General features: G+C 49.0%; 1 protein-coding gene across 1 annotated transcript in view; it reads right to left on the bottom strand.

Annotated features, from left to right (window-relative positions):
- LOC132588361 (lysosomal alpha-glucosidase-like) overlaps positions 1-23,724 on the bottom strand; it is a 41,853-nt gene extending 18,129 nt beyond the window's left edge. The window contains exons 1-10 of the mRNA XM_060260734.1: positions 23,628-23,724; positions 21,437-21,968; positions 19,411-19,556; positions 16,474-16,639; positions 13,328-13,424; positions 8,000-8,119; positions 6,992-7,110; positions 5,561-5,692; positions 5,332-5,442; positions 5,057-5,170 (exon numbers count right to left, since the gene is read on the bottom strand). Coding sequence (XP_060116717.1) covers positions 5,057-5,170; positions 5,332-5,442; positions 5,561-5,692; positions 6,992-7,110; positions 8,000-8,119; positions 13,328-13,424; positions 16,474-16,639; positions 19,411-19,556; positions 21,437-21,968; positions 23,628-23,686 — 1,596 coding nt within the window. The 5' untranslated portion in view covers positions 23,687-23,724. The remainder of the gene's footprint in view (positions 1-5,056; positions 5,171-5,331; positions 5,443-5,560; positions 5,693-6,991; positions 7,111-7,999; positions 8,120-13,327; positions 13,425-16,473; positions 16,640-19,410; positions 19,557-21,436; positions 21,969-23,627) is intronic.
- Positions 23,725-27,403: the final 3,679 nt, after the last annotated feature.

Genomic DNA, 27,403 nt, shown 5'->3' with positions numbered 1-27,403 from the left:
TTGCCGGGTCAATTAAAAGCCTGACGGAAGAGCTCCGTCTTGGAAGCCCTGCAGAACTTTTGACAAGTCCCGCAGGGCTCGAATCTCCAAGGGGCCTGGACCAAAAAGGCCAGGGCCCTTGTTGAAACCAGTCGGGCCTCCTTAGGCCCAGGGGCTACACGTAGATGTTGTGAGGCAGACTTCACAGCCTGGGGGCGGGGTTCATATGGGGAGAGGCGGTCCCTAAACGGAAATGCAAAAGAGTTTGGGGGTGTTCAGCTCTGAATCTCTGCAGGGTTGAAGGCGTAAGGGACATGATAGAGAAGGGATTCCCAATTTTTTTCAGCCTGCAGGTGCCTTTGGGATTCTGACAAAAGGCGGTGGGTACAACCACAAAATGGCTGCCGCAGGAGGCGGAGCCAGTCACAAAATGGCTGCTATGGCTTACCTTCAGTCACACAGTGGCAATCCTTCTGCTGTGCTGGCAGCTGCTGCCAAAGTGACTTTTTAAAAAATCTGCCCAATCAAATCTCCAGTCAGAAGCCTTGCTGGGCAAAAGCTCCAGCTACTTTATAAAAACACCTGACAGGTGCCAGGGATATCGTCACGCCCATGGGCAGCACATTGGAGAACCCTGCAGAGGTCTATAAAATTAAGCATGAAGCAGAGAAAATGGAGAGACAGAATGTTTGCTTCCCCACTCTCAATTAAGAGCCTTTCAGTCTAAGTCCAGAAGGCAAGCCATGTTAGTCCATATAGCAGCAAAACAACTTACAGACTAACCAACTTTCTTTCAGGGTAGCCTTTTGTGAAATAGAGTTTGTAAGAACATAAGAGAAGCCATGCTGGATCAAGCCAATGGCCCATCCGGTCCTACACTCTGTGTCACATAAGAACACAAGAGAAGCCATGTTGGATCAGGCCAATGGCCCATCCGGTCCTACACTCTGTGTCACATAAGAACACAAGAGAAGCCATGTTGGATCAGGCCAATGGCCCATCCGGTCCTACACTCTGTGTCACATAAGAACACAAGAGAAGCCATGTTGGATCAGGCCAATGGCCCATCCGGTCCTACACTCTGTGTCACAGAAGAACATAAGAGAAGCCATGTTGGATCAGGCCAGTGGCCCATCCAGTCCAACACTCTGTGACACATAAGAACATAAGAGAAGCCATGTTGGATCAGGCCAATGGCCCATCCGGTCCTACACTCTGTGTCACATAAGAACACAAGAGAAGCCATGTTGGATCAGGCCAATGGCCCATCCGGTCCTACACTCTGTGTCACATAAGAACACAAGAGAAGCCATGTTGGATCAGGCCAATGGCCCATCCGGTCCTACACTCTGTGTCACATAAGAACACAAGAGAAGCCATGTTGGATCAGGCCAATGGCCCATCCGGTCCTACACTCTGTGTCACATAAGAACACAAGAGAAGCCATGTTGGATCAGGCCAATGGCCCATCCGGTCCTACACTCTGTGTCACAGAAGAACATAAGAGAAGCCATGTTGGATCAGGCCAGTGGCCCATCCAGTCCAACACTCTGTGACACATAAGAACATAAGAGAAGCCATGTTGGATCAGGCCAATGGCCCATCCGGTCCTACACTCTGTGTCACATAAGAACACAAGAGAAGCCATGTTGGATCAGGCCAATGGCCCATCCGGTCCTACACTCTGTGTCACATAAGAACACAAGAGAAGCCATGTTGGATCAGGCCAATGGCCCATCCGGTCCTACACTCTGTGTCACATAAGAACACAAGAGAAGCCATGTTGGATCAGGCCAATGGCCCATCCGGTCCTACACTCTGTGTCACATAAGAACACAAGAGAAGCCATGTTGGATCAGGCCAATGGCCCATCCGGTCCTACACTCTGTGTCACATAAGAACACAAGAGAAGCCATGTTGGATCAGGCCAATGGCCCATCCGGTCCTACACTCTGTGTCACACAGTGCCCCAAACCCAGAGGTCCGCTAGCGGGGTCAGAACTCCAGAAGCCTTCCCACTGATGCCTCCCAAGCACCAAGAACACAGAGCATCACTGCCCCGGAGAGAGTGTTCCATCTAGACTTTGTGGCTAATAGCCACTAATGGACCTCCGCTCCAGATGTTTATCCAGACACTTCTGGAAGCTGTCTATGCTTGCAGCCGCCACCACTTCCTGTGGCAAGGAATTCCACCTCTTAATGACTCTTTGGGTAAATAAAGACTTCCTTTTATCTTTTCTAAGCTCATTAATTTCGTTGAATTCTTGTATTGTGAAAAGGGGACAAAAACTTTTTTCTCCACCCTATGCATAATTTGTAAAGATCTGTAAAGATTTTTCTCCACCCTATGCATAATTTGTAAAGATCTGTAAAGATTTGTAAAGGAGAGCCAGTTTGGTGTAGTGGTTAAGTGTGCAGACTCTTATCTGGGAGAACCGGGTTTGATTCCCCACTCCTCCACTTGCACCTGCTAGAATGGCCTTGGGTCAGCCATAGCTCTGGCAGAGGTTGTCCTTGAAAGGGCAGCTGCTGTGAGAGCCCTCTCCAGCCCCACCCACCTCACAGGGTGTCTGTTGTGGGGGAGGAAGGTAAAGGAGATTGTGAGCCGCTCTGAGACTCTTCGGAGTGGAGGGCGGGATATAAATCCAATATCTTCTTCTTCTTCTTCTTCTTGTCATGTCACCCCTTGGCTGTTGTTTCTCCAAGCCCTAACCTCTCTAACCTTTCTTCATAGGAAATGCGTTCCATCCCTTCATCATTTCAGTTGCCCTTTTCTGCACTTTTTCAGTGCTAGAACTGTACACAGCATTCCAGATGAAGCTACACCACAGATTTATACAAAAGCATTATAATACTGGCCAGGGGTGGGATTCTAGCAGGAGTTCCTTTGCATATTTGGCCACGCACTCCTGATGTAGCCAATCCTCCAAGAGCTTAGAAGGCTCTTTTTTTGGAAGATTGGCTACATCAGGGTTGTGTGGCCTAATACGCAAAGAAGCTCCTGCTAGAATTCCACCCCTGATACTGGCTGATATTTTTTTCACTTCATCAGGTGCACAGGAGTGTACATTCATTAGGCTAATACGTTTATACTAAAAACTGCAAACAGAAAGGCAGGAAAGATTTTACAAAGAGCCATCCGTTCAAAACCAGATCCGATCAAAAGTATCATCATCTCTGTGGGGAGGGACGGTGGCTCAGTGGTAGAGCATCTACTTGGGAAGCAGAAGGTCCCAGGTTCAATCCCTGGCATCTCCAAAAAAGGGTCCAGGCAAATAGGTGTGAAAAACCTCAGCTTGAGACCCTGGAGAGCCGCTGCCAGTCTGAGAAGACAAGACTGACTTTGATGGACCAAGGGTCTGATTCAGTATTAGGCAGCTTCATATGTTCATATATTCATGAGGAGGATTGGTAGCTCAGTGGTAGAGCATCTGCTTGGGAAGCAGAAGGAACCAGGTTCAATCCCCGGCATGCCAACTAAAAAGGGTCCAGGCAAGTAGGCGTGAAAAACCTCAGCTGGAGACCCTAGAGAGCCGCTGCCAGTCAGGGGAGGGACAGTGGCTCAGTGATAAGAGCATCTGCTTGGTAAGCAGAAGGCCCAGGTTTAATCCCTGGCATCTCCAATTAAAAAGCGTCCAGGCAAGTAGGCGTGAAAAACCTTAGCTTGAGACCCTGGAGAGCCACTGCCAGTCTGAGTAGACAATACTGACTTTGATGGACCAATGGTCTGATTCAGTATAAGGCAGCTTCATGTGTTCATCGGCCCACTAAAAATGCGCAAGGACCAACCCCAATGGCTGGCCGACCAGCGAAGGAGGATTTACATGAAATATAATCTGGGGAAGTGTACAATAAAATGAGATAAGCAGATCCAATAAGAAAGCTTCACCATCAGTGAAACTGACCGGAACAGTGAAATTGACCAGACCAGTGAAAGTGACAGCTCTAGGTCGCCCTCTAGAGGAAGTGGTTGGCCACAGGACTAGATGGATCACTCATCTGATCCAGCAGACTCTTCTGAGGTTCTTCTCAGGGGAAGGCCTCAGCCTCTTTGCTTTGTTGTTGACTCTGCAGAGGAACCGGCTGGCCACTGTGTGAGACAGGAGGCTGGACTAGATGGACCCTCATTGGTCTGATCCAGCAGGGCTCTACTGATGTTCTTCTCGGGAAGGCCTCAGTCTCTGTGCCCTGTTGTTGGCCCTCCAGAGGAACTGGCTGGCCACTGTGTGAGACAGGAGGCCTGGACTAGATGGACCATTTGTCTGATCCAGCAGGGCTCTTCTGATGTTCTTCTCAGGGGAAGGCCTCAGTCTCTGTGCCCTGTTGTTGGCCCTCCAGAGGAACTGGCTGGCTCGTGTGTGAGATGGGAGGCTGGACTAGATGGACTATTTGTCTGATCCAGCAGGGCTCTACTGATGTTCTTCTCAGGGGAAGGCCTCGGCCTCTCTGCCCTGTTGTTGGCCATCCAGAGGAACCGGCTGGCCACTGTGTGAGACAGGAGGCTGGACTAGATGGACCCTCATTGGTCTGATCCAGCAGGGCTCTACTGATGTTCTTCTCAGGGGAAGGCCTCAGTCTCTGTGCCCTGTTGTTGGCCTCCAGAGGAACTGGCTGGCCACTGTGTGAGACAGGAGGCTGGACTAGATGGACCATTTGTCTGATCCAGCAGGGCTCTACTGATGTTCTTCTCAGGGGAAGGCCTCGGCCTCTCTGCCCTATTGTTGGCCATCCAGAGGAACTGGCTGGCCACTGTGTGAGACAGGAGGCTGGAACAGATGCAGCACTGGTCTGATTCAACAGGGATCCTCATGTTCTTCTCGGGGAAAGGCATCGGCCTCAGTGCCCTGCATTTGGCCCTCCAGGTTGCCTGCTGAGTAAAACTGGATACCAGATTGATGGCCCACACTGCCGTGATCCAGTAGGGCTCTTCTTTATTTCCACTTCAACTTTGTAAGATGCTTTAAAGTGCTTTCGGCAGTGTCGAATCGTTCCCAAGTCTAAGCCATGCCCCTTCCTCTCGTGCCCCTCAGACATCACACACACACACACACACTAGGGAGGCACGAATGACACTTACAATCCAAACGCCATCAAAGGGAACGTGGGTGTGGAAACGGTTCAGGTTTTCCATCCACCACTGGTGAGTGTTTGGGTTTGAGAAGTCAGGAAAAGCAGTGAGGCCAGGCCAGACCTGGGAGAACGTAAGAAAACACTGTGACGGAAGGCAGGGTGGAGAGGGCCGTGGATTCTAGAAAGCCCCAGGCCAGAAGGCAAGACCCGTTTGCCTCAATGTAATTCCCCGTCGTTTTTCAAAGCCTTTAAAAGAGCTGGGGGAAAAAACCTGCCGCTCACCTTCCCTATCAGAGGTTTCCCTTGGGTAGTGTTGATGAATACTCCACGCTTCAGGCCTTCATCATAAGGCCAATAAGAGCCTGGTGAGTAAGTGCTACTAATCCCGGGATCCTGAGAAAGGAGAAGATAAAACCGTGTCAAAAGATATCAAAACAATAGCTCTGCCGCTCCGATTCCAGAAAGAACAGCACCACAGCCATTTTTTTTTTTTTTTTAAAAAGTACCCTACCAGAATCATCACATAACGCTGTCCGTGCTTGTGAAGGTCTTCCACCATCTGGGGAAGGGTGCTGAACCTCTCGGGGTCTGCGGTAAAGTCCCGACTGCCGTCCATGTAGTCGATATCGTTCCACTGGGTGTCCTACCCCACGAGGAAGAAGCCCAAGGAAAAAGAAACAGATCAAATGACAATCCCTATGGCATAAGGACAGAAGAGAAGCCATGTTGGATCAGGCCAACGCCCCATCCAGCCCAACACTCTGTGTCACACAGGGGCCATCAGGAGGTCCATCAGCAGGGCCAGAACTCCAGAAGCCCTCTCCCGTTGCCCCCGAAGCATCAAGAAGACAGAGCATCACTGCCCCAGACATAAGAACATAAGAGAAGCCATGTTGGATCAGGCCAATGACCCATCCGGTCCAACGCTGTGTCACGCAGTGACCAAAACCCAGGTGCCATCAGGAGGTCGACCAGCAGGGCCAGAATCCAGAAGCCTTCCCACTGTTGCCCCCCCAAGCACCAAGAACACAGAACATCACTCCCCCAGACATAAGAACAGAAGAGAAGCCATGTTGGATCAGGCCAATGGCCCATCCAGTTGCTCAGGGACCTGATAAACGCCCTCTAAGGGCCTGATATGGCCCCCGGGCTGCATGTTTGACACCCCTGCTTTAAAGTGCTCCTGGACTCTTGCTCTTTTCTACTGCTACAGACTTAACACTGCTACCCATTTTGATCTTGTTTCTGACCAGGGGTGTCAAACTCATTTGTTATGAGGGCCAGATCTGACATAAATGAGACCTTGTCAGGCCACGCCATGTTGCGTTGGGCCGAGCCATTATGGGCCAGGCCATGTGTGTACCTGTTTAAGATTAGGTAGCTGAGATATAAATCTTATAAAGAACACAGATAAACAACAAATACATTTTTTTAAAAAAAACTTAAAGCATGCTTAAAACGTTAGCACTCATTGGTCTTAAAGATGCTTTCTTTGTATCTCTCCCACAGGATCCAAGGAACTGGGCAAAGGAAGCTCTGGCTCTTTCTTTTCTTCCTCAGGGAGTGGAGGAGGTGGGAGGAGCCTCAGCCAATAGAAGGAAGAGGGGCTTGGCTCCGTAGCTCTGCTGTGCAATTGAGAGAGTCTGGCAAAGCAAGCTCTCCCTTGGCCCCTTCCTCCCCAAGGGAGGAGCCTCAACCAACGGAGAAAATAGCGGTTTTGCTCTGTAGCTCCTGTGCAATTGAGCAAGCCTTGCAAAGCAAGCTGTTATGCCGAAGGAAGCAAAATATAGGGAGAAGGAAGCAGATGACAGTCAGTTGCTCGGGGGCTTGATAGGAGTCCTCCGGAGTCTGATTCGGCCCCCAAACTGCATGTTTGACACCCCTGACCTACTTTCTTTCTCTTTGATGGTGGAGGTATTTCCCTTTTCTTTTCTTTTTTTACCTGGGGGATCTGATAATTCCGCATAGCTTTTACAGTCTCCCAGGTCCCATTGCTCGTTTCGTATCCCCAACGGCAGAGGTGGAATCCCAAGGCCCAAAATGGCGGCATGGCTGGAAACCCTGTAACACAAGAGGAAGGAATCCAACACACAGCTTAGGAAGGGTGGATTCCTATCAAAGGAAGTGAGACCCCTCAGGGGCAGTGTAGTCTAAGGGTTGGCATTTTGGAGCAGGGTTGAAATTCTCCACTCAGTCATGGAGTTCATTGGGTGAAGTTGGGCTGCTCACATTCTCTCTCGGCACAGCCTACTCTCACAGAGTTGTCGCCAGGGGTGGGATTCTAGCAGGAGCTCCTTTGCATATTAGGCCACACATCCCTGATGTAGCCAGTCCTCCAAGAGCTTACAAGGCTCTTTTTTGTAAGCTCCAGGAGGATTGGCTACATCAGGGGTGTGTGGGATCAGGGCCGGCTCGCCCACTAGGCAAACTAGGCGGTTGCCTAGGGCGCTAGAAGGTGAGGAGCGCCGAACTGGGCTCCACCCCCTCCGGTGCTCAAGACAACCAGCTAGTTTGCTTCCCTCCCCTGCCGCCACGGCTGTCGCCAGCCCCCTCCGGCCTGCCGCTGCCGCCTCTGCTCGCTTGCCCTCCCCGAAGCGTTTTGTTAAGAGACGGATGGAGGAAGCTTTGGTCCCCCCTCACTTCCCATTCCAGAAAGGAGGGGGAAGATAACTCCTCCATCTGTCTCTTAATAAAACGCACAGCCGTGGGCTACGAGAAGCTGGTAGGGCTCAGTTTTAGTTGTGGCAAGCTGCGGGGCGGGGCGAGCGAGCAGAGCACGGTGGCGGGCTGAGGGGGGTGCCTGTCTACGGCACTATTCGCCCTAGAGTTGATGCTGTGTGGCCTAATATGCAGAGGAGCTCCTGCTGCAATTCCACCCCTGGTTGTCGCAAGGATAAAACGAAAGGAGGACAGAAATACATACGGATCTCTTCTAAGGAAGGTGACTCACCGATCACTTGCTGGTACTGCTGGACCACCGAGTTGGGATCTGGTCCCAAAAAGATGTAGAAATCCAGAATGCCCCCGATGGTTCTCCAGGTGAGGGCAGGTGCGGGCTGCAGAGCCACCTCTGGGCAATGAACGCAAAAGTAACATCATTTTAATACCGTTGTTTTCAAACTGCAAATCGACAACCCCGTGGCACTAGAACCTGGACCCCCTTCTCAATCTGCAGAGCCTGAAAAGTCTTTTAAAAACATCTGAAGCACAGTGTCAAGCATGATATTTCTGTGTATTAAATCAATGGGGATATTAGAAGCCATTTCTCTTAGGCCTGAAAATTTTTCTTTTTCTCATAGCTGCATTTCAAAGCTTAGTTACACCCCCCTTCTTTTCTTTCTCCTCTTACTTTCTCACCCCTGGGCAGGAGATTTAGAATATGCTGATGATAGAAGAAGGTGCCTCCCCCCCGAACTGTTCCCATTCTCACACCTTATCAGAAAGACAGGAATGCCTGGGAACAGGGAGAAGTTGTAACCACATAATAGTAGTATGTAGTACCCTTTGAACACCTGTTGCAATTCATATCTGTATGTTATGGTTTGAAGCTATCTCTTCTATTGCTTTTGAAGTATCCTTTAAGAATCTGTACCGTGTGAAACTTTGTATCACTTTCAAGATATCGAACCTTGGAAGAGCACCGGATTATCAAATAAAATGAGTCTTTGTATTAGACAAGTGCTTGCTTATTTGAAATACCGATGCTTGACACACAGAGCACCAAACGAAAGAAAAATCAAAAGTCATTGTCTGGAAGTAGGGAACTTGTAGAGAACCAGTTTTTTCTAGCGTAGGGCAGGGGTCCCCAAGGTAGGGGTCCCCAACCCCTGGGCCGTGGACTGATACCAGCCGTGGACTGATAGCAACCGGGCTGTGAGTTGTATAATTATTGCATATATTACAATGTAGTAATAATAGCAATAAGAAGACATTGGTTTTATATCCTGCCCTCCATTCTGAATTTCAGAATCTCAGAGCGGCTCACGATCTCTTTACCTTCCTATTCCACGAAACCCTGTGAGGTGGGTGGGGCTGAGAGGCTCTCTCAGAAGCTGCCCTTTCAAGGACAACTCCTGCGAGAGCTATGGCTGACCCAAGGCCATTCCAGCAGCTGCAAGTGGAGGAGTGAGAAATCAAACTCGGTTCTCCTAGATAAGAGGCCGTACTCTTAACTACCACACCAAACCTGTCCCTGGTGCCAAAAAGGTTAGAGACCGCTGGTGTAGGGTAATTAGTTTGGTCATGGTAAGTATGTGGGTGAGAGAACACAAAAGAATGGAAGGGCAGCCACCAAGGGAGACCTGAAGTCAGTATGAGTCAGTCGAGGGCATGTGTTACCCTGATCTCCTCAGATCTCTGAAGCTAAGCAGAGTTGGTCCTGGTTATGACTTGGATGGGAGACCACCAAGGAAGTCTATGGTCCCTACGCAGAGGCAGACAATGGCAAACCACCTCTAAGAACATAAGAGAAGCCAAGTTGGATCAGGCCAATGGCCCAATAGCCTTCTGAATTTTGCAATGAGTAGCTCATGATCTTCTCTAACCAGATGCAAAAGCCTTTTGTCATCCAAATTCAAAAGGCTTTTGCATCTGGTTAGAGAAGATCATGAGCTACTCATTGCAAAATTCAGGCTTAAACTGAAGAAAACTGGGAAAGCCATTAGGCCATTCAGGTTTGACCTTGATCACATCCCATATGAATATACAGTGAAGGTGAAGAATAGGTTTAAGGAACTAGAGTTGATAGATGGGGTGCCTGAAGAAATATGTACGGAGATTCATGACATTGTACAGAAGGCAGCAATCAGCACCATCCCAAAGAAAAAGAAATGCAAGAAAGCAAAGTGACTGTCTGATGAGGCTTTACAAATAGCTGAGGAAAGAAGGAAAGTGAAAGGCACAGGTGAAAAGGAAAAATTCACCCAACTGAATGCAGATTTCCAGAGAACAGCAAGGAGAGATAAGGAAGCCTTCCTGAACGAACAATGCAAAGCAATAGAGTAAAATAATAGAATGGGAAGGACAAGAGATCTTTTCAAGAAAATTGGAGAAATCAAGGGTATGTTTCGTGCAAAGATGGCCATGATAAAGGACAAAAATGGTAGGGACCTAACAGAAGCAGACGAGATCAGGAAGAGGTGGCAAGAATACACAGAAGAATTATACAAGAAGGATCTCAATGGGGTTGCAAAGAGTTGGACTTGACTGTGCGAATGAACAACAAAGAGAAGAGGTTCAGGAATGGCTTGCTCCTAATATAAACATAATGTAGAGCGCATTTTGCCAGCAAAATTCAGAAGGCTTTTGCATTTGGTGGCCAAAACCCAGGGGTCATTAGGAGGTCCACCAGCAAAAGCCCTCCCACAGTTGCCCCCCAAGCCAAGCACCAAGAATACAGGGCCCCAAACAGTGCTCCATCTATACCACTTCCTGCAGCCATGAATTCCATGTGTACACTAATCTTTGTGTGAACAAGGACTTCCTTTTGTCTGATCTATCACCTCTTGCCTTGAATATTGTTGGTTAGCTTCTGCAATCTGATGAGATTGGATTGGCCTAGATCATCCAGCAAGAGATGAACAGAGGTGGCTGACCATTTTCTGCCTCTGCACAGCAACCCTGGACTTCCTTTGTGGTCTCCCATCCAAGTCCTAACCAAGGTCGACTCTGCTTAGCTCCCAAGATCTCCCAAGATCAAGCTAGCCTGGACCATCCAAGTCAAGAGATGAGCAGAGGTGGTTGGCCATTGTCTGCCTCTGCACAGCAACCCTGGACTTCCTTGGTGGTCTCCCATCCAAGGCCTAACCAGGGCCGTCTCTGCTTAGCTCCCAAGATCTGACGAGATTAGGCTAGCCTGGGCCATCCGGGTCAGGGGAGTTCTGGTAGTAATACATTTAATCAAGCTGGGATGGAAGGAAGCCATCAGTCTCCCGTTTCCTTACAGACCTCGCTTGGAAGAAGTGCTTGTTCTTAAGAGACCCTGGGGCCCCCACTAAGGTTCCGCTGCCTTTGTTGTCCCTGCCCTTGCTGACAAGCTTGACCTGCTGGAGATCTGTCTGGTTTCGGCTTTTGTGTGGAGAACAGTCCCTGAAAACCTCATCGTTTATCACTCTCTCTGCCAGCTGGTTTACTGTCTCCACGTAGCCAAAGGGCAAAGACCTCCGAGGGGAAGGTCAGCAAAACCAAACCGCCAGGAGGTGCCGTGGCCAGCCGCTGCGGCTGAAAGCCGGCGGTTAAACCGCTCGGTAATTGCTAAAGAGCCAGGAAACAGATGTCTCAGCTCCTGAAAGAAGCCTCGCCTCGTTTCCCTCTGTCCCTTCTTGACACACACACACTCTGCGTTTCTGAGGTTACAGGCTCCGAACAACATTGCCTGGTGGTTTCGGCCCCTAAAAAACACCACCCTGCCGGATATGCAGGATCCAATGGACCTTTCATCGCCCCCTGCCAAGGCTGTTACAAGAAATCAGGGGCCTTGCCAGCCCCATAGCTAAGAGTCACAGGGGGAGAGGGCCACAGGGGGGCCATGGGGGTGAGAGCAAGAAGCTGGAGAGGCTGGGGGCCACTCCTCTCCCTCCCCCCTCCAGTGTAATTTAAATTGCATGGAAGCTCCGATTCCCCTTCTGTCTTTCCTGGAGCTCAGCTTGCAGCGATCAGCTCCCAATTCCGAAGTTCCAAAGAAAGTTGATTTGTATCTCTGCGCTCCCTCCCCATTTCCTTGCTTTCCTGTGCCCTTCCCCAACCGGGAGCAGCAGGGAACATGCGCAGCTTGTACATGCTAGCTGGGGGAGACATGTCCTGGCTGCCCTCCTCCCTCCCCAACCCAAAAGGGCTCTAGCTGCCCTTGCAGCCTGTGCAATCTAGGGACCTCTCCTTCCTTCCTTCCACCCACCCAAGAATTTGCAGTTCAGGCTCACAGTGGTGGAAAACAGGCAGCACATGGAGCCCCCAGCTCTTCACAGTTGGACTAAGGGCTGCTTTCAGAATCCACCCACCCAACTCTGCTCAGAGTGCTTCAGGGGAGAGCTTGCCAGTGCCGCTACCTGCTTCATGTGCTGTGGCAATCCGGGGGAGGGGTCCCCAGGGGGAGGGGGGAGCCAAGGCTTGGGGAGGGGGCCCATAAAATCCACAAGGAGGCTGAGCCCTCTGGGCCCCATGGGGCGCTACAGGCCTGGGTCTTGCATAGAATTTTGTGGCTTCTGACGAAGACGTTCTTTTTCATGCTCTCGTCTTTCGGAGCTATCCCACTCTTGTTTTGAGACATGCCTAGGATTACCAGCTCTGGGTTGGGGAATTCCTGGATGTTTGGGGGGCGGAGCTTGAGGAGGGCAGGGCTTGGGGAGGGACCTCGGTGGCACACAACAGCGTGGAGATCCCTCTCCAAAGCAGCCATTTTCTCCAAGGGTAGCAATAACTTGCCGGAAATGATTTAACTCTCACACTCAAAATGTGTACATCCTAATAACTTCTACAGTAGGGGTGGTCAAACTGGTCTGGGAGCCACTTGGGTGTTTTAAATGCAAAACGGCTCTGGATAAGATTCTGGCAATGTGGCATGTAGCTTGCTGGTTAGCACAGTGCACTGTAGAACCCATTAACTGCAGAGCTCAACCCCACAGTGGAAAAGATACATCTGGGTGAAGCACAGTTAAGGATGCTTCCAGGGCAGCCCCAATGATCTTAACATGCTGCTTCTGTCTTCACTCCATATTAAAATGTTGCTTCTATCTTCACTTCATATTAAAATGTTGCTTCTGTCTTCACTCCATATTAAAATGTTCCTTCTGTCTTCACTCCATATGAAAATGTTGCTTCTGTCTTCACACTGTATTAAAATGTTCCTTCTGTCTTCACACTGTATTAAAATGTTCCTTCTGTCTTCTCTCAGAATATATTCCACATGTTAAAAATTGACCCTATTCTCTGCAGTCTTTTATACCAGTTTTATATGAGGGAGAGGTGATGGCTCAGTGGTAGAGCATCTGCTTGACATACAGAAGGTCCCAAGTTCAATCCCCAGCTTCTCTAGTTACAAAGGAGCAGGTAGGAGATGATGTGAAAGGCCCCTACCTGAGAACTTGGAGAGCTGCTACCTTTCTGAGCAGACAATACCTAGCCTTTATATACCAGATAAGACAGATCTCGAATTAATGTGTTCCAGCGCTCTGAACATTCAGGCTGGGAAGGGACGCAATTCTCCCATCCCTCTGATCGAGGCACATTCAGCTCCTCCCCCACCCTCCTTCATGCTCTCAAATGTGCAAAAGGAAATACACACCCATCGCGTTGCTGTTCAAGAGGAAAACTCCATGGGCGCTTCCGCCATTTTCCATTACCAGGTAAAAAGGGTGAACACCATAGAGGTTGCTGGACTCCTGAAAACCAAAATAAAGCAGTCTTGTTTTAAATATTTGCCTCTGAACTCCCAGTCTGCATTGCATGTTACTGTTTGCAGCTTGCTATTGAGGTCCAACTAATTCCTGGCATTTTCAGGTGAAAGGGGGCAAAGCTGTTGCCAGTCAGAGCCAATAACAGTGGTCTGTTGTAAGTACATGCTTTGACCACAGAAGGTCCCAGGTTTGACTCCTGCAGCAAAAAGCTTTTCAGCTAGCAGAGCCGGACAGGACCCCAGAGAACCACTGCCAAAAACAGCAGATCTCAGACAGCCAATTAAATGCTGCTAAATTTCTGATGTGACTTACTATATGGTAATTTGGTAGGTTCAGAAAGCAAGAAAAGGGCGGCACCAATGAAGCCAAGGAATGAAGAAATGAACAAGTTGTACTGTGGGAACAATTTTTTTTTTCCGCTCTATAACTGGGTGAAAAACATCATAGAATCACAGAGTTGGAAGGGACCTCCAGGGTCATCTCGTTCAACCCCTTGCACAATGCAGGAAACTCACAAATACCGCCCCCTAAATTCACAGGATCCTCAATGCCGTCAGATGGTCATCTAGTCTCTGTTCAAAAACCTCCAGGGAAGGAAAGCCCACCACCTCCTGAGGAAGCCTGTACCACTACGATCACATGGAGAGAGGCTGTAGCTCAGTGGCAGAGCCTCTGCTTGGCAGGCAGAAGGTTCCAGGTTCAATCCCCGGCATCTCCAGTTAAAAGGATCAAGCAGAAGACGATGTAGACCCTGACCTGGGTGGCCCCGACTAGCCCAGTCTTGTTGGATCTTGGAAGCTAAGTGAGGTCAGCTGAGAAGCCATCAAGTCGCAGACAACTTACGGCAACCCTGAGGGTTTTCCAGACAGAAGACATTCAGAGGGGGGTTCGCCGTTGCCTGCCTCTGCGTAGCAACCCTGGACTTCCTTGGTGGTTGCCCATCCAAGGACTAAGCTATGCTGACCATGCTTAGTTTCTGAGATATGATTTGCTCTAGCTAGCTTGGGCCATCCAGGTAAGAACATAAGAGAAGCCATGTTGGATCAGGCCAGTGGCCCATCCAGTCCAACACTCTGTGTCACATAAGAACATAAGAGAAGCCATGTTGGATCAGGCCAGTGGCCCATCCAGTCCAACACTCTGTGTCACATAAGAACATAAGAGAAGCCATGTTGGATTGCAGCAGGCGCTCGGGAAGGGAGGCTGCTTGCCTGTGGGCTCCTGCCTGGGAGGATCCAGGCAGTAAGACTAAGTAAGTAATTCAAAAAGGGCAGGGCATGTTTAGATCAGGGCCAACCGGATGCGTTTATAATCAACTTTTCTTTGTTATGCTGTTTGCTGTGCTGTGCTGGGCTGTGTTAACTTTTTAAAGGCAACTGGTTTTGTTTTGCTTTTCTTCCCCTATATTTTTCTCTTTTAAATAAATGTTTTTTCTGTTTTAAATACTGGCAGTCAATCTCTGTACCACCTAGATCCCCAGACCGCTTTAGACCACGCTGTGTTGAGAAGGGGGCCCCGGGGAAGGCATGCAGCTGGATAAGGTGCCAATCCTCCAGGGGTGCCCCAAAGAAGCGCTGAGGTCTCTGTGAAACCCAAGTGCAGGGTGGCAGAGGACCTGGAGGCCTAGCCTCATAGACGGAGAGGGGGATTGGGAGTCCTGTTCCTCTCAATCGGAACCCTGAGACTGAGCAGGTGGTGGCAGCGAGCCCAAGGGGCAGGAGGAAAAATAGCTCCCTCCAGGAGTTGGCGACTCAATAGGGAGCTGACGGGACCGGGTCTGAAGGCAGAATCGGGCCGGTTCCGTCACACTGTCCAACACTCTGAGTCACATAAGAACATAACAGAAGCCATGTTGGATCAGGCCAATGGCCCATCCAGTCCAACACTCTGTGTCACACAGGGGCCAAAAAAAAATAATTATACACACACACACACATATATATACACACTGTGGCTAATAGCTACTGATGGACCTCTGCTCCATATTTTTATCTAACCCCCTCTTGAAGCTGGCTATGCTTGTAGCCGCCACCACCTCCTGTGGCAGTGAATTCCACATGTTAATCACCCTTTGGGTGAAGAAGTACTTCCTTTTATCTGTTTTAACCTGGCTGCTCAGCAATTTCATCGAACGCCCACGAGTTCTTGTATTGTGAGAAAGGGAGAAAAGGACTTCTTTCTCTACTTTCTCCATCCCATGCATTATCGTGTAAACCTCTATCACGTCACCCCGCAGTCGACACCATATCTGTACTGATTTCTCAACCACAGATACTTTTATTTTTAACAGATTGTAAAAACTCTGCTGCTGGTGAGGTGAGGTGAGGGGCGTGAACCTCAGGCAAAAAGGACAATCGTGGAGTAAATCTCCATATAGTCCGGATCCCCCCCTCCGAATGCCTCTGCGGTCACAACAGCAGCAGTTGGGGGGGGAGGGGAGAGAGGGACTGCCCCATCCCTGATGGAGAGCAATCGCAATCATCCCTGGAGATTTTGACAGGTCTGTCTCCCAGTTAAAAGTGCACGTGACTCCGGCTTTGGATGGCCACGGAAGCAGAAAGAGCATACGGTGAGGACCAAAATGGTAGAGCATCACTTTGGCATGCAAAAGGTCCCCAGTTCAATCCTTGGCATCTCCAGTTAAAAGGACCAGGTAGGAGATGATGTGCAAGACTTCTACTCTGGAGAGCTGCTGCCAGTTTGAGTAGATAATGCTGAACTTGACGGACCAACGGCTCGATTCAGAATACGGCAACTTCATTTAAGGAGAAGCCGTGGGTCAGTGGCAGAGCCTCTGCTTGGCAAGCAGAAGGTCCCAGGTTCGGTCCCCGACATCTCCAGTTAAAAGGAACAGATAGCAGAGAATGTGAAAGATCTTTCGCTGAAACCCTGGAGAGCAGCTGCCAGTCTGAGCAGACAATACTGACCTCGATGGACCTGGGGCCTGATTCAGTATAAGGCAGCTTCATACGTACATACACACAGCAAGCATGGCTGGAAGTAGCTAGACTGGGCAATTATGCATAAACGGTACCATGGGAGGGATGTCTCGGGCCCAGAAGGTTAAGGTGTTCCACTCCAGGCTGTGGAGGAAGTCGCTGCGATGTTCCCCAAGCCCATACAGGAATTTGGAAGGAAGGAGAGTAGAGATCTGGAGAAACTGATCCGCAAAGAACAAGGGCGCCGCTGTTGTGTTTATCCTAGAGAAGGAGAGGGGAAGTTAATAGGCTATATCGGGGTCCCCAACGCGGTGCCCACTGGCGTCACGAGGCCCACCGACACATTTCCTGGAGCCCGCCAACTGGTTTTAGAAAGTGGGCAGAGCCAGCTGGGATTTGTGCCCAGCAAAGGTCCAATGGGACCACCGGGGATTTGATAGGCTGCGCAGATTTTTCAAAAACGTTGCTTCAGCAACAGCCGCCGCTGCAGCACAAGGATCTTCAACCGCGTGACTGAAGGCGAGCTGCGGCAGCCATCGTTTATTTATTCCTTGGACTTTTATCCCACCTTCCCTGGCACTTCAGGGCTTATGGGAGATTGCACCAAAAAAATAAAACAGTCAATTAAAACGCCGTTCCAATACTAAAGCTACAGCAACAATTGCAGTACACCAGATGGCAATCCGGCACTGTTAGGGACTGCTCCCCAAAATTTCTGCATGTAGATGGGCCCACGATGGACCACTTTCTGGTTGGCTCTGCCCCCTGAGCAGCCAATGGGTGGCAGCCATTATGTGGCTACGCCCACCATGCTGTGTTAGAATTCTGAAGGCGCCTGCAGGCTAAAGAAAGCTGCAGTACCCTGCCTACGTACGAGCCCCTATAAAATAATAAAGAATTACCATTCACCGAAGTTTCTAGTCCTCATGCCTGCTGATTTTTCAAAGGGATTGGAAAACAGAAGACAAGGCATACTTTATATGTAAGCCAGGTTGGTGTAGTGGTGAAGTGCGGGGACTCTTATCTGAGAGAACCGTGTTTGATTCCCCACTCCTCCACTTGCAGCTGCTGGAATGGCCTTGGGTCAGCCAGAGCTCTCTTATCTGGGAGAACCGGGTTTGATTCCCCACTCCTCCACTTGCACCTGCTGGGATGGCCTTGGGTCAGCCATAACTCTCTTATCTGGGAGAACCGGGTTTGATTCCCCACTCCTCCACTTGCACCTGCTGGATTAGTCTTGGGTCAGCCAGAGCTCTCTTATCTGGGAGAACCGGGTTTGATTCCCCACTCCTCCACTTGCACCTGCTGGAATAGCCTTGGGTCAGCCATAGCTCTCTTATCTGGGAGAACCGGGTTTGATTCCCCATTCCTCCACTTGCACCTGCTGGAATGGCCTTGGGTCAGCCATAGCTCTCTTATCTGGGAGAACCGGGTTTGATTCCCCACTCCTCCACTTGCACCTGCTGGAATGGCCTTGGGTCAGCCATAGCTCTCTTATCTGGGAGAACCAGAATCAGTTGCAAGTGGAGGAGTGGGGAATCAAACCTGGTTCTCCCAGATAAGAGAGCTCTGGCTGACCCAAGACCATTCCAGCAGCTGCAAGTGGATAAGAGTCCGCACACTTAACCACTACACCAATCTGAACTTTTTCAATGATTCCGTGGCTGACGAAAAATTTGAAACGGGAAAAAGAAGTCGGTGGTACTGTCACAGCACATTTATTGCTTCATGGGATTAATAGAAAATTGGAATCTGCGCTGCATAAACATCAGAATATCAACTTAAAAAAAAATACGATATTTTAAAAATTCTAAGTTATACAGAACGTTGTTGGTTGAAGTATATCAAGTAGATTAATTCCACACAAAACAAAATTCTACTGTGCATAAAGTACTATGGTATATACAATTTTGTTGAACAGGGGTGGCCAAACTGTGGCTCGGGAACCACTTGTGGCTCTTTCACATATATTGTGTGGCTCTCAAAGCCCCCAGCACCCCATCAGAGAAAGCATTTTTCTCTTTAAATCACTTCTCCAAGCCAAGCCAGCCGCCGACTTGGAGAATGCATTTAAAGTTAAAGTTGCTTTCTTTCCACCTCTCCTCCCCATCTATGTGTTTTCCTTCCCACTCTCAAACATCTGACATTCATTCCAACTCTATGATTCTATGTCTTGCAGCTCTCAAACATCGGACGTTTTTTCTGTGCGGCTCTTACATTAAGCATGTTTGGCCACCCCTGTTGTAGAACATCTTATTTTGCATTTAAGCTAACATCCAGTTCACCAATCAATCAATCAATCGATAAATAAATACATATATAAATAAATATCTTATTAAGGATAAATTAACTGATAATTGGGCTAGAATTTCAACTTCATTAGGAGCACTGTCTTCAATAGACTTTTAAATTTCTTGGGGCGCATTATCATCAATGAATTTGTATAATTTTGTGTACTGATACTGCATGGATACATTTCCAATTGTTTTGATAATAAATCATACGCAGATTATTAGGTTCCGTAGTGATTTTAAGTCACAGTTGGTTTTTATGATTTTATAGGGGTCTGTACGTGGTGCAGAGTGGTAAAGCTGCAGTATTGCAGCCTGAACTCTCTGCTCATGACATGAGTTCGATTCCGGCAGAAGCAGGATTCAGGTCGCTGGCTCAAGGTTGACTCAGCCTGCCATCCTTCCGAGGTCAGTAAAATGAGTCCCCGGCTTGCTGGTGGGGAAAGCGTAGATGGCTGGGGAAGGCAATGGCAAACCACCCCGTAAAAAAGTCTGCCGTGAAAACGTCATGATGCGATGTCACCCCAGAGTCAAAAATGACTGGTGCTTGCACAGGGGACCTTTCCTTTTCCTAGTTTTTTTTTCCCATTTTGGCATGGACACTGCGTGACTTCTCTCACTGCTATTGTGTCGCCCACCTGGAGGCTGGCAACCCCATCTGAGCCCCCTCCTTGGAGAGGATGATGTGATCAACTTTCCTGTTCAGAATGCATAGCATAAAGGGGGGAGGGAGGGTCTTACAGCACAGCTCCAGAAGTCCGGCGCTTCACGATCAGCCCAAAGCGGTCCTTGGAGAACTCAACGGTGTACACGGGATTCTCTGCTCTCTTCGTCATCCGAGGAACTTCAATTGGCACTTCATAACGAGGGACAGAGGCATCAGTAATCTACAGAAAGAGAGCACCCCCCCCCAAACACATTCATGTCAATGGAAAGGATCATGAATTAGGATATATTAAGGCAGGGGTGTCAAACTCATTTGTTATGAGGGCCGGATCCGACATAAACGAGACCTTGTTCTGTTGGGCTGGGTCATGTTGGGTCGGGCCATGCGTGTACCTATTTAAGATTAGGTAGCAGAGATACAAACTTTATAAAGGACACAGAAAAACACAATTAAATATCTTTTAACAAAATGTAAACATTTTTAAAACATTAGCACTCGTTGGTCTTAAAGGTGCTTTCTTTGTATCTCTCCTGTGCAATCCAGGGAACTGGGCAAAGGAAGCTCTGGCTCTTTCCTTCCTTCCCCTGGGGGCCAGGAGGGGGAGGAGCTTCAGCCAATAGGAAGAGAGGCTTGGCTCAGTAGCTCTGCTGTGTGATTGCGAGAGCCTGAAAAACAAGCTCAGCCTCCCCACATTCCTCCCCAAGGGAGGAGCCTCAGCCAACGGAGAAAATAGAGGTTTTGCTCTCTCGCTCCTGTGTGATTGAGCAAACCTCACAAAGCAAGCTGTGATGCAGAAGGAAGCAAGAGAGAGGGAGAAGGAAGCAGATGACAGCCAGTTGCTCGGGGGCCTGATAGGAGCTCTCCAGGGGCCTAATTCGGCCCCCAGGCAACAAGTTTGACACCCCTGTAAGGGTTTCAAGGCCAGCAGGAAAGTTTAGAACAAAGTCTGAGTCCAGTGGTTCCATTAAGACCAACCAGGTTTAATTCTGGGTAGAAGTTTTTATGTGGATGTGGACTTCATCAGATAAGGATCAGAAAAAAAGCTATTCGGGGTTTTTTTTGTAGCCGGAACTCCTTTGTATATTAGGCCGTGATGTAGCCAATCCTCCAAGAGCTTACAGGGTTCTTCGTACAGGGCCTACCGAAAGCTCCAGGAAGATTGGCTACATCGGTGTGTGTGTGTGTGAGGGGCCTAATATGCAAAGAAGTTCCTGCTACAAAAAAAAGCCATCCAGTGCCATTGTTTCTTTTTGTGGACCAAGTCACGATCTAATCAGTTTAACCTGAAATCTGTGGCAGAATCAAAATTCAAACCAGAGGAGCCCCAGTTTGTATGCCTTTTAGCCATCATGTGCTAACTTTTGTGAGAAAGGCAGATTTCATGGAGGGAACTGTGGGCGCCATGGTATCTGCTAACAGCTTTCCTGGTACTGCAAAGGGTTTTTAGAAAATGGGCAAGGCTTCTCTCCAGCAAGGTTTCTGAGTGGCTGTGCAGTTTTAAAAAATGGTTCCTGGGCAGCAACTGCCACTACATCACCAGGCTCTTCATTGCGTGACTGAAGGTAAGCTGTGGCAGCAATTTTGTGGCTGGCTCCACCTCCTGAGGCAACCGTGCTGTTTCAGCCATTTTGTGGCTGGCTCCACCTCCGGAGGCAACCGTGCTGTTTCAGCCATTTTGTGGCTGGCTCCACCTCCTGAGGCAACTGTGCTGTTTCAGCCATTTTGTGGCTGGCTCCACCTCCTGAGGCAACCGTGCTGTGGCAGCCATTTTGTGGCTGCTCCCACATGGTGTCAGAATCCTAGAGGTTCTTGCAGGCTCAAAAATGATAAGGACCCCTGAACTATGTGTTCCGGTAGGGACCTCCACACCAAGGGAAGGGGGACTACAAACAGAAAAAGAGGGTATTGTGGCAACTTATTAAAGATGGCCTGGTTTCAGTTCAGTTGCTTTCTATCCATTGCTGGGCACAAAATGTGAGATCTGTCCGGGTCTCTCTCTGTCCAAGTCAGCTAATTGCTGTCTTTGTTTCAAAACCTCAGCATGGTGGAATGAGAAACATGGCAGAGGGGAGGTCAAAAAAGCCACAGGAAACGACTCACTTTGACATGCAAGCGGGTGTCTGTTTCAAACTCCACCGTGAGCTGCAGCTTCGCGACATCCCTTGGATAATAAGTCTTCGTCTCCCTGGTCAGGAAGCCCACCATCCCCAGCTGTGTTTCGTTGATGCTCCCCAAGGCGTAGGTGGGGAAATTTGGGGGGTAAAAGCACCAAGGGACCCCTCTCACACCACCCGAGGGCAGGTCAGTTTCAATGAAGCAGCATCCCCGCTTCTCACATAATTCCCTCGTCACCACCGTGCCCATCTCTGGGTAACAGTCGAAGCGCAGGTTTTCGGGCAAGGAGGTGCACTTGGCAAGAGGGGGAACGGTGTGCTGGCTCCACCAGATCTGTCCGAGGACCCAAACGGTCACCCCGCTGAGCAAGGCAGCAACGGTCAGGAGACCCCCGCCCATCCACCAGGCTGACAACTTCTGGTGGCACAAGGGTTTCTCGTCAGCGGCTTCGTCCCCCAACTCCGTCGTCCGAGGGTCATCGGCGGCCAGTTTCTGATAGGATTTCATTTTCCGCGCACTGGATGAAGAAGAGGGGAATAAAAGTCATGGAGAGAAACACCCCCTGACCAGGAAGTCTTTGAAACATACACACACCAACGTTCCCTCTAAGCTGTGGAGTCCTGAGCAAAAATTCTTTGTGAGCTACGGGCATTAAAGTTGTGAGCGACTGGCATGACTGGATGGGCCACTGGCCTGATCCAACATGGCTTCTCTTATGTTCTTATTATATAGAATTCACTACCACAGGAGGTGGTGGCGGCTAGAAGCATAGACAGCTTCAAGAGGGGATTGGATAAGAATATGGAGCAAAAGTCCATCGATGGCTTATGGTTGGAACTCTCTGTCTGGGGCACTGATGCTCTGTATTCTGGGTGCTTGGGGAGGGAAACAGTGTCCTGGCCCCACTGGTGGACCTCCTGATGGCATTTGGGGGGTTTTTTGGCCACTGTGTGACACAGCGTGTTGGACTGGATGGGCCATTGGCCTGATCCAACATGGCTTCTCTTATGTTCTTCTGTGACACAGAGTGTTGGACTGGATGGGCCATTGGCCTGATCCAACATGGCTTCTCTTATGTTCTTATGTGACTCAGAGTGTTGGACTGGATGGGCCATTGGCCTGATCCAACATGGCTTCTCTTATGTTCTTCTGTGACACAGAGTGTTGGGCTGGTTGGGCCATTGGCCTGATCCAACATGGCTTCTCTTATGTTCTTCTGTGACTCAGAGTGTTGGACTGGATGGGCCATTGGCCTGATCCAACATGGCTTCTCTTATGTTCCTATGTGACACAGAGTGTTGGACTGGATGGGCCATTGGCCTGATCCAACATGGCTTCTCTTACGTTCTTATGTGACACAGAGTGTTGGACTGGATGGGCCGTTGGCCTGATCCAACATGGCTTCTCTTATGTTCTTATGTGACACAGAGTGTTGGACTGGAGGGGCCACTGGCCTGATCCAACATGGCTTCTCTTATGTTCTTATGTGACACAGAGTGTTGGACTGGATGGGCCGTTGGCCTGATCCAACATGGCTTCTCTTATGTTCTTATGTGACACAGAGTGTTGGACTGGATGGGCCACTGGCCTGATCCAACATGGCTTCTCTTATGTTCTTATGTGTCACAGAGTGTTGGACTGGATGGGCCACTGGCCTGATCCAACATGGCTTCTCTTATGTTCTTATGTGTCACAGAGTGTTGGACTGGATGGGCCACTGGCCTGATCCAACATGGCTTCTCTTATGTTCTTATGTGACACAGAGTGTTGGACTGGATGGGCCATTGGCCTGATCCAACAGGGCTTCTCTTATGTTCCTATGTGACTCAGAGTGTTGGACTGGATGGGCCATTGGCCTGATCCAACATGGCTTCTCTTATGTTCTTATGTGACTCAGAGTGTTGGACTGGATGGGCCATTGGCCTGATCCAACAGGGCTTCTCTTATGTTCTTATGTGACACAGAGTATTGGACTGGATGGGCCACTGGCCTGATCCAACATGGCTGCTCTTATGTTCTTATAAGTTGTGAGCTACTGCATAGTTCGCTCTGGGGCAATTTTTCCTGAGCTGAAAAATGTGTTTGGTGGAGGCTAACAAATTGTGAGCTGGCTCACACTACCTCAGCTTAGAGAGAACTCTGACACACACTCAAAACGCCCCAAGTCTTTTAGCACCTCAAAGGTTGACGATGGTGTGATCGTTCCTGGAAGAAGGCCCACTTCATCAGATGCATGGCATGTCCTCAGCTGGCAGGTATCTATATAACACATGAGACAGGGAACGAAATGTGAGGTGGAAAGGCAAAGAATCGCTGGGTGTCCCACCCTGAAAGATTCCCACGCAGAGTTCAAAAGTCTTCTAATTCCAGCAGTGACTATCTGCAATGCCGAAGCTGTTCAGTGGAACCTATCTCACAGAACTTTGAGCAGGGATGTCAAACTCATTTGGGGAGGGAGGGTGGCTCAGTGGTAGAGCATCTGCTTGGTAAGCAGAAGGTCCCAGGTTCTATCCCCGGCATCTCCAAAAAAGGGTCCAGGCAAATAGATGTGAAAATCCTCAGCTTGAGACCCTGGAGAGCAGGGGAGGGATGGTGGCTCAGTGGTAGAGCATCTGCTCGGTAAGCAGAAGGTCCCAGGTTCAATCCCCAGCCTCTCCAACTAAAAAGGGTCCAGGCAAGTAGGTGTGAAAAACCTCAGCTTGAGACCCTGGAGAGCTGCTGCCAGTCTGAGAAGACAATACTGACTTTGATGGACCGGGGGTCTGATTCAGTAGAAGGCAGCTTCATATGTTCATATATGTTCATATGAGGGCTGGATCTGACATAAATGAGACTTTGTCAGGCTCGGCCATGTCGGATTGGACTGAGCCATTACAGGCCGGGCCATGTGTGTACCTATTTAAGATTAGGTAGCAGAGATCTAAACCTTATAAAGAACATCGATAAACAACAACTACATTTAAAAAACCCAAAAAACCCTTAAAACACGCTTAAAATATTAGCACTCATTGGTCTTAAAGATGCTTTCTTTATATTTACCCCATAGGATCCAGGGAACTGTAGAAAGGGAGCTCTGGCTCTTTCCTTCCTTCCCCAGGGAGTGGGGGGGGGGGGGAGAGGAGCCTCATCCAATAGAAAGAAGAGAGGCTTGGATCAGTAGCTCTGCTGTGCGATTGAGAGAGTTTGGCTGTCAAGCATGCATATTTCTGTAACATAATATATAACACATGAGACAAGGAACAGGTCACCCATCCTTTGCTGCTCCCCCTTCCTTTACAACCTTTGGGCAAGTAATAAATCCATCTGGCCCAAGGATGTTTATGCTACAGCTTGGTTGTTGCCGCTTTCATGCCGCCTCTTTCCCCAGGTTCACACAGACAGTCTTATCTGAGCTGAAAGAAGTGTGAGAAAGGGAGAAGTTCTTAACAGCCTAAATTCCTTAGCAGTAAAAGAGATAGTATGTAGTAACCTTTGAACCCGTGACTCAAGCTGCATCTCTATGATACCCTTTGAAGTTATCCTATTATAGCAACTGTGTAACACTGTGTGTGTCATTACTTCCAAGGCCTATCTCCTTGGTAAAGCTTTTGAGTTTCTTCAATAAAGCAACTTTTGATTCAACAACAAAAGACCGATTATTGGGAAATATTGATGCTTGACGCTGGCAAAGCAAGCTCTCCCTTTGCCCCTTCCTCCCCGAGGGAGGAGCCTCAACCAATGGAGAAAGGAGAGGTTTTTGCTATAGCTCCTGTGCGATTGAGCAAGCCTTGCAAAGCAAGCTGTGATGCAGAAGGAAGCAAGAGAGAGGGAGAAGGAAATGTGACGGCCAGTTGCTCGGGGGCCTGAGAGGAGCCCTCCAGGGGCCTGATTCAGCCCCCAAACTGCATGTTTGACGCCCCTGAGATAAAGTGCTGAATGAGGAAACCCTAGTTTGAACCGCCACCCTGCCCAAATGTCAGGTTGAAAGGGTTTTTTTTAAAAAAAAAAAAAAAACACAAAACAAATTCTACCAAAAAAGCAAACCAATGTCAAAACTTCCTGAGAATGGCAATGACTGGAGTCCAAAATCATTTGATTCTGGCTTTATTAGTGGCATTGTTCTACAGACAAGCGCCAATCATCTTTGCGTGGCACATTCTGCTGACTGGTTGCGCCCAACCCTCTTCTCGGAAAGCATAAAAAAAGCACAAAGTCCCAAACCATACCCACATCTGTCTTCTCCTGATAGGGTGTCAACAGGAAGAGGGGAGCAGCTCTCTGCTCTCCTGGGTCGCAACAGTTTGACTGCTGTCATGGGAAATGCCTACAGAAAGCTTCCTCTTAAAATAATAATAATAATCCTCTCCTGATGTTCTATTTCTGGCTATTGCTTCTAAATGGGATCAGCCAGCCTCTGTCTATGCCTGAGGTTGCCAGCTCCCAGTTGGGAAATTCCTTCTTCACTCAAAGGGTGATTAACATGTGGAATTCACTGCCACAGGAGGTGGTGGCGGCCACAAGCATAGCCACCTTCAAGAGGGATTTAGATAAAAATATGGAGCAGAGGTCCATCAGTGGCTATTAGCCACAGTGTGTGTGTATATATAAATTTTTTTGCCACTGTGTGATACAGAGTGTTGGACTGGATGAGCCATTGGCCTGATCCAACATGGCTTCTCTTATGTCCTTATGTGACACAGAGTGTTGGATTGGATGGGCCACTGGCCTGATCCAACATGGCTTCTCTTATGTTCTTATGTAACACAGAGTGTTGGACTGGATGGGCCATTGGCCTGATCCAACATGGCTTCTCTTATGTTCTTATGTGATGCAGAGTGTTGGACTGGATGGGCCATTGGCCTGATCCAACATGGCTTCTCTTGTGTTCTTATGTGACGCAGAGTGTTGGACTGGATGGGCCATTGGCCTGATCCAACATGGCTTCTCTTATGTTCTTATGTGACACAGAGTGTTGGACTGGATGGGCCATTGGCCTGATCCAGCAAGGCTTCTCTTATGTTCTTATGTGACACAGAGTGTTGGACTGGATGGGCCATTGGCCTGATCCAACATGGCTTCTGTTATGTTCTTATGTTCCTATAGATCTGGAGCTGCAGTGCGGGGACCGTGGGGTTTGGGGAAGAGATAGGGTTGCCAAGCCCAATTCAAGAAATAGCTGAGGACTTTGGGGGTGGAGACATTGGGGGTGGAGCCAGCAGCGAGGTTGTGACAAGCAGGATTGAACTCCAAAGGGAGTTCTGGCCATCACATTTAAAGGGACCGCACACCTTTTAAATGCCTTCCCTCCATTGGAAAATTATGAAGGAAAGGGGCATCTTCTTTTGGGGCTCCCAGAACTGGACCCCCTGGTCCAATCCTTTTGAAACTTGGGAGGGTTGAGGAGAGGCATTCGATGCTATGCTGAACATTTCGGTGTCTCTACCTAAAAAAACCGCTCCCCCAAGAGCCCGATACCTGCAGATCGACTCTCCATTATCCCCTATGGAAATCGGTCTCCATAGAGAATAACGGAGGGCCCAGCAGACATTTCCCTCCCCCACCCCCCGCTTTCTGATGACCCTGAAACTGACCATACCGGATAGTGACGCCTGTAAGCATATTGGATACGAGTGATAGTTAGCACCAGCATGTAAACCTCATGAGACTGTTTGCAAGCTCGTCGAAGGTTTAGCGAAACGACGGATCAAGCGCTGCCGCGTCGCGTTCCTCTTATTGTGCCTTGCTGCACGGAAGAAAAATTTCTGGAAGCTTTGTTCCCCGTGGATTACTCTACCGTGGGAACTACTGCCTGCACCTCTTCTCTATAAAGTTTGGACATTGATTAGTTTACAAGTGACTTTGGATGTGGGTTTGTGGTCTCCCTACGTTTCATTTTTCATGTTTATATCGCAACAAACTGTTTCGATACCTTTCGTATTCTTTGCGTATCGTTACCTTTGGAGGCTAGTTTTC

The sequence above is a fragment of the Heteronotia binoei genome, chromosome 20 (genome assembly GCF_032191835.1).
Source record: "Heteronotia binoei isolate CCM8104 ecotype False Entrance Well chromosome 20, APGP_CSIRO_Hbin_v1, whole genome shotgun sequence".
NCBI lineage: Eukaryota > Metazoa > Chordata > Lepidosauria > Squamata > Gekkonidae > Heteronotia > Heteronotia binoei.
This window is presented reverse-complemented; position numbering and strand designations above follow the sequence as displayed.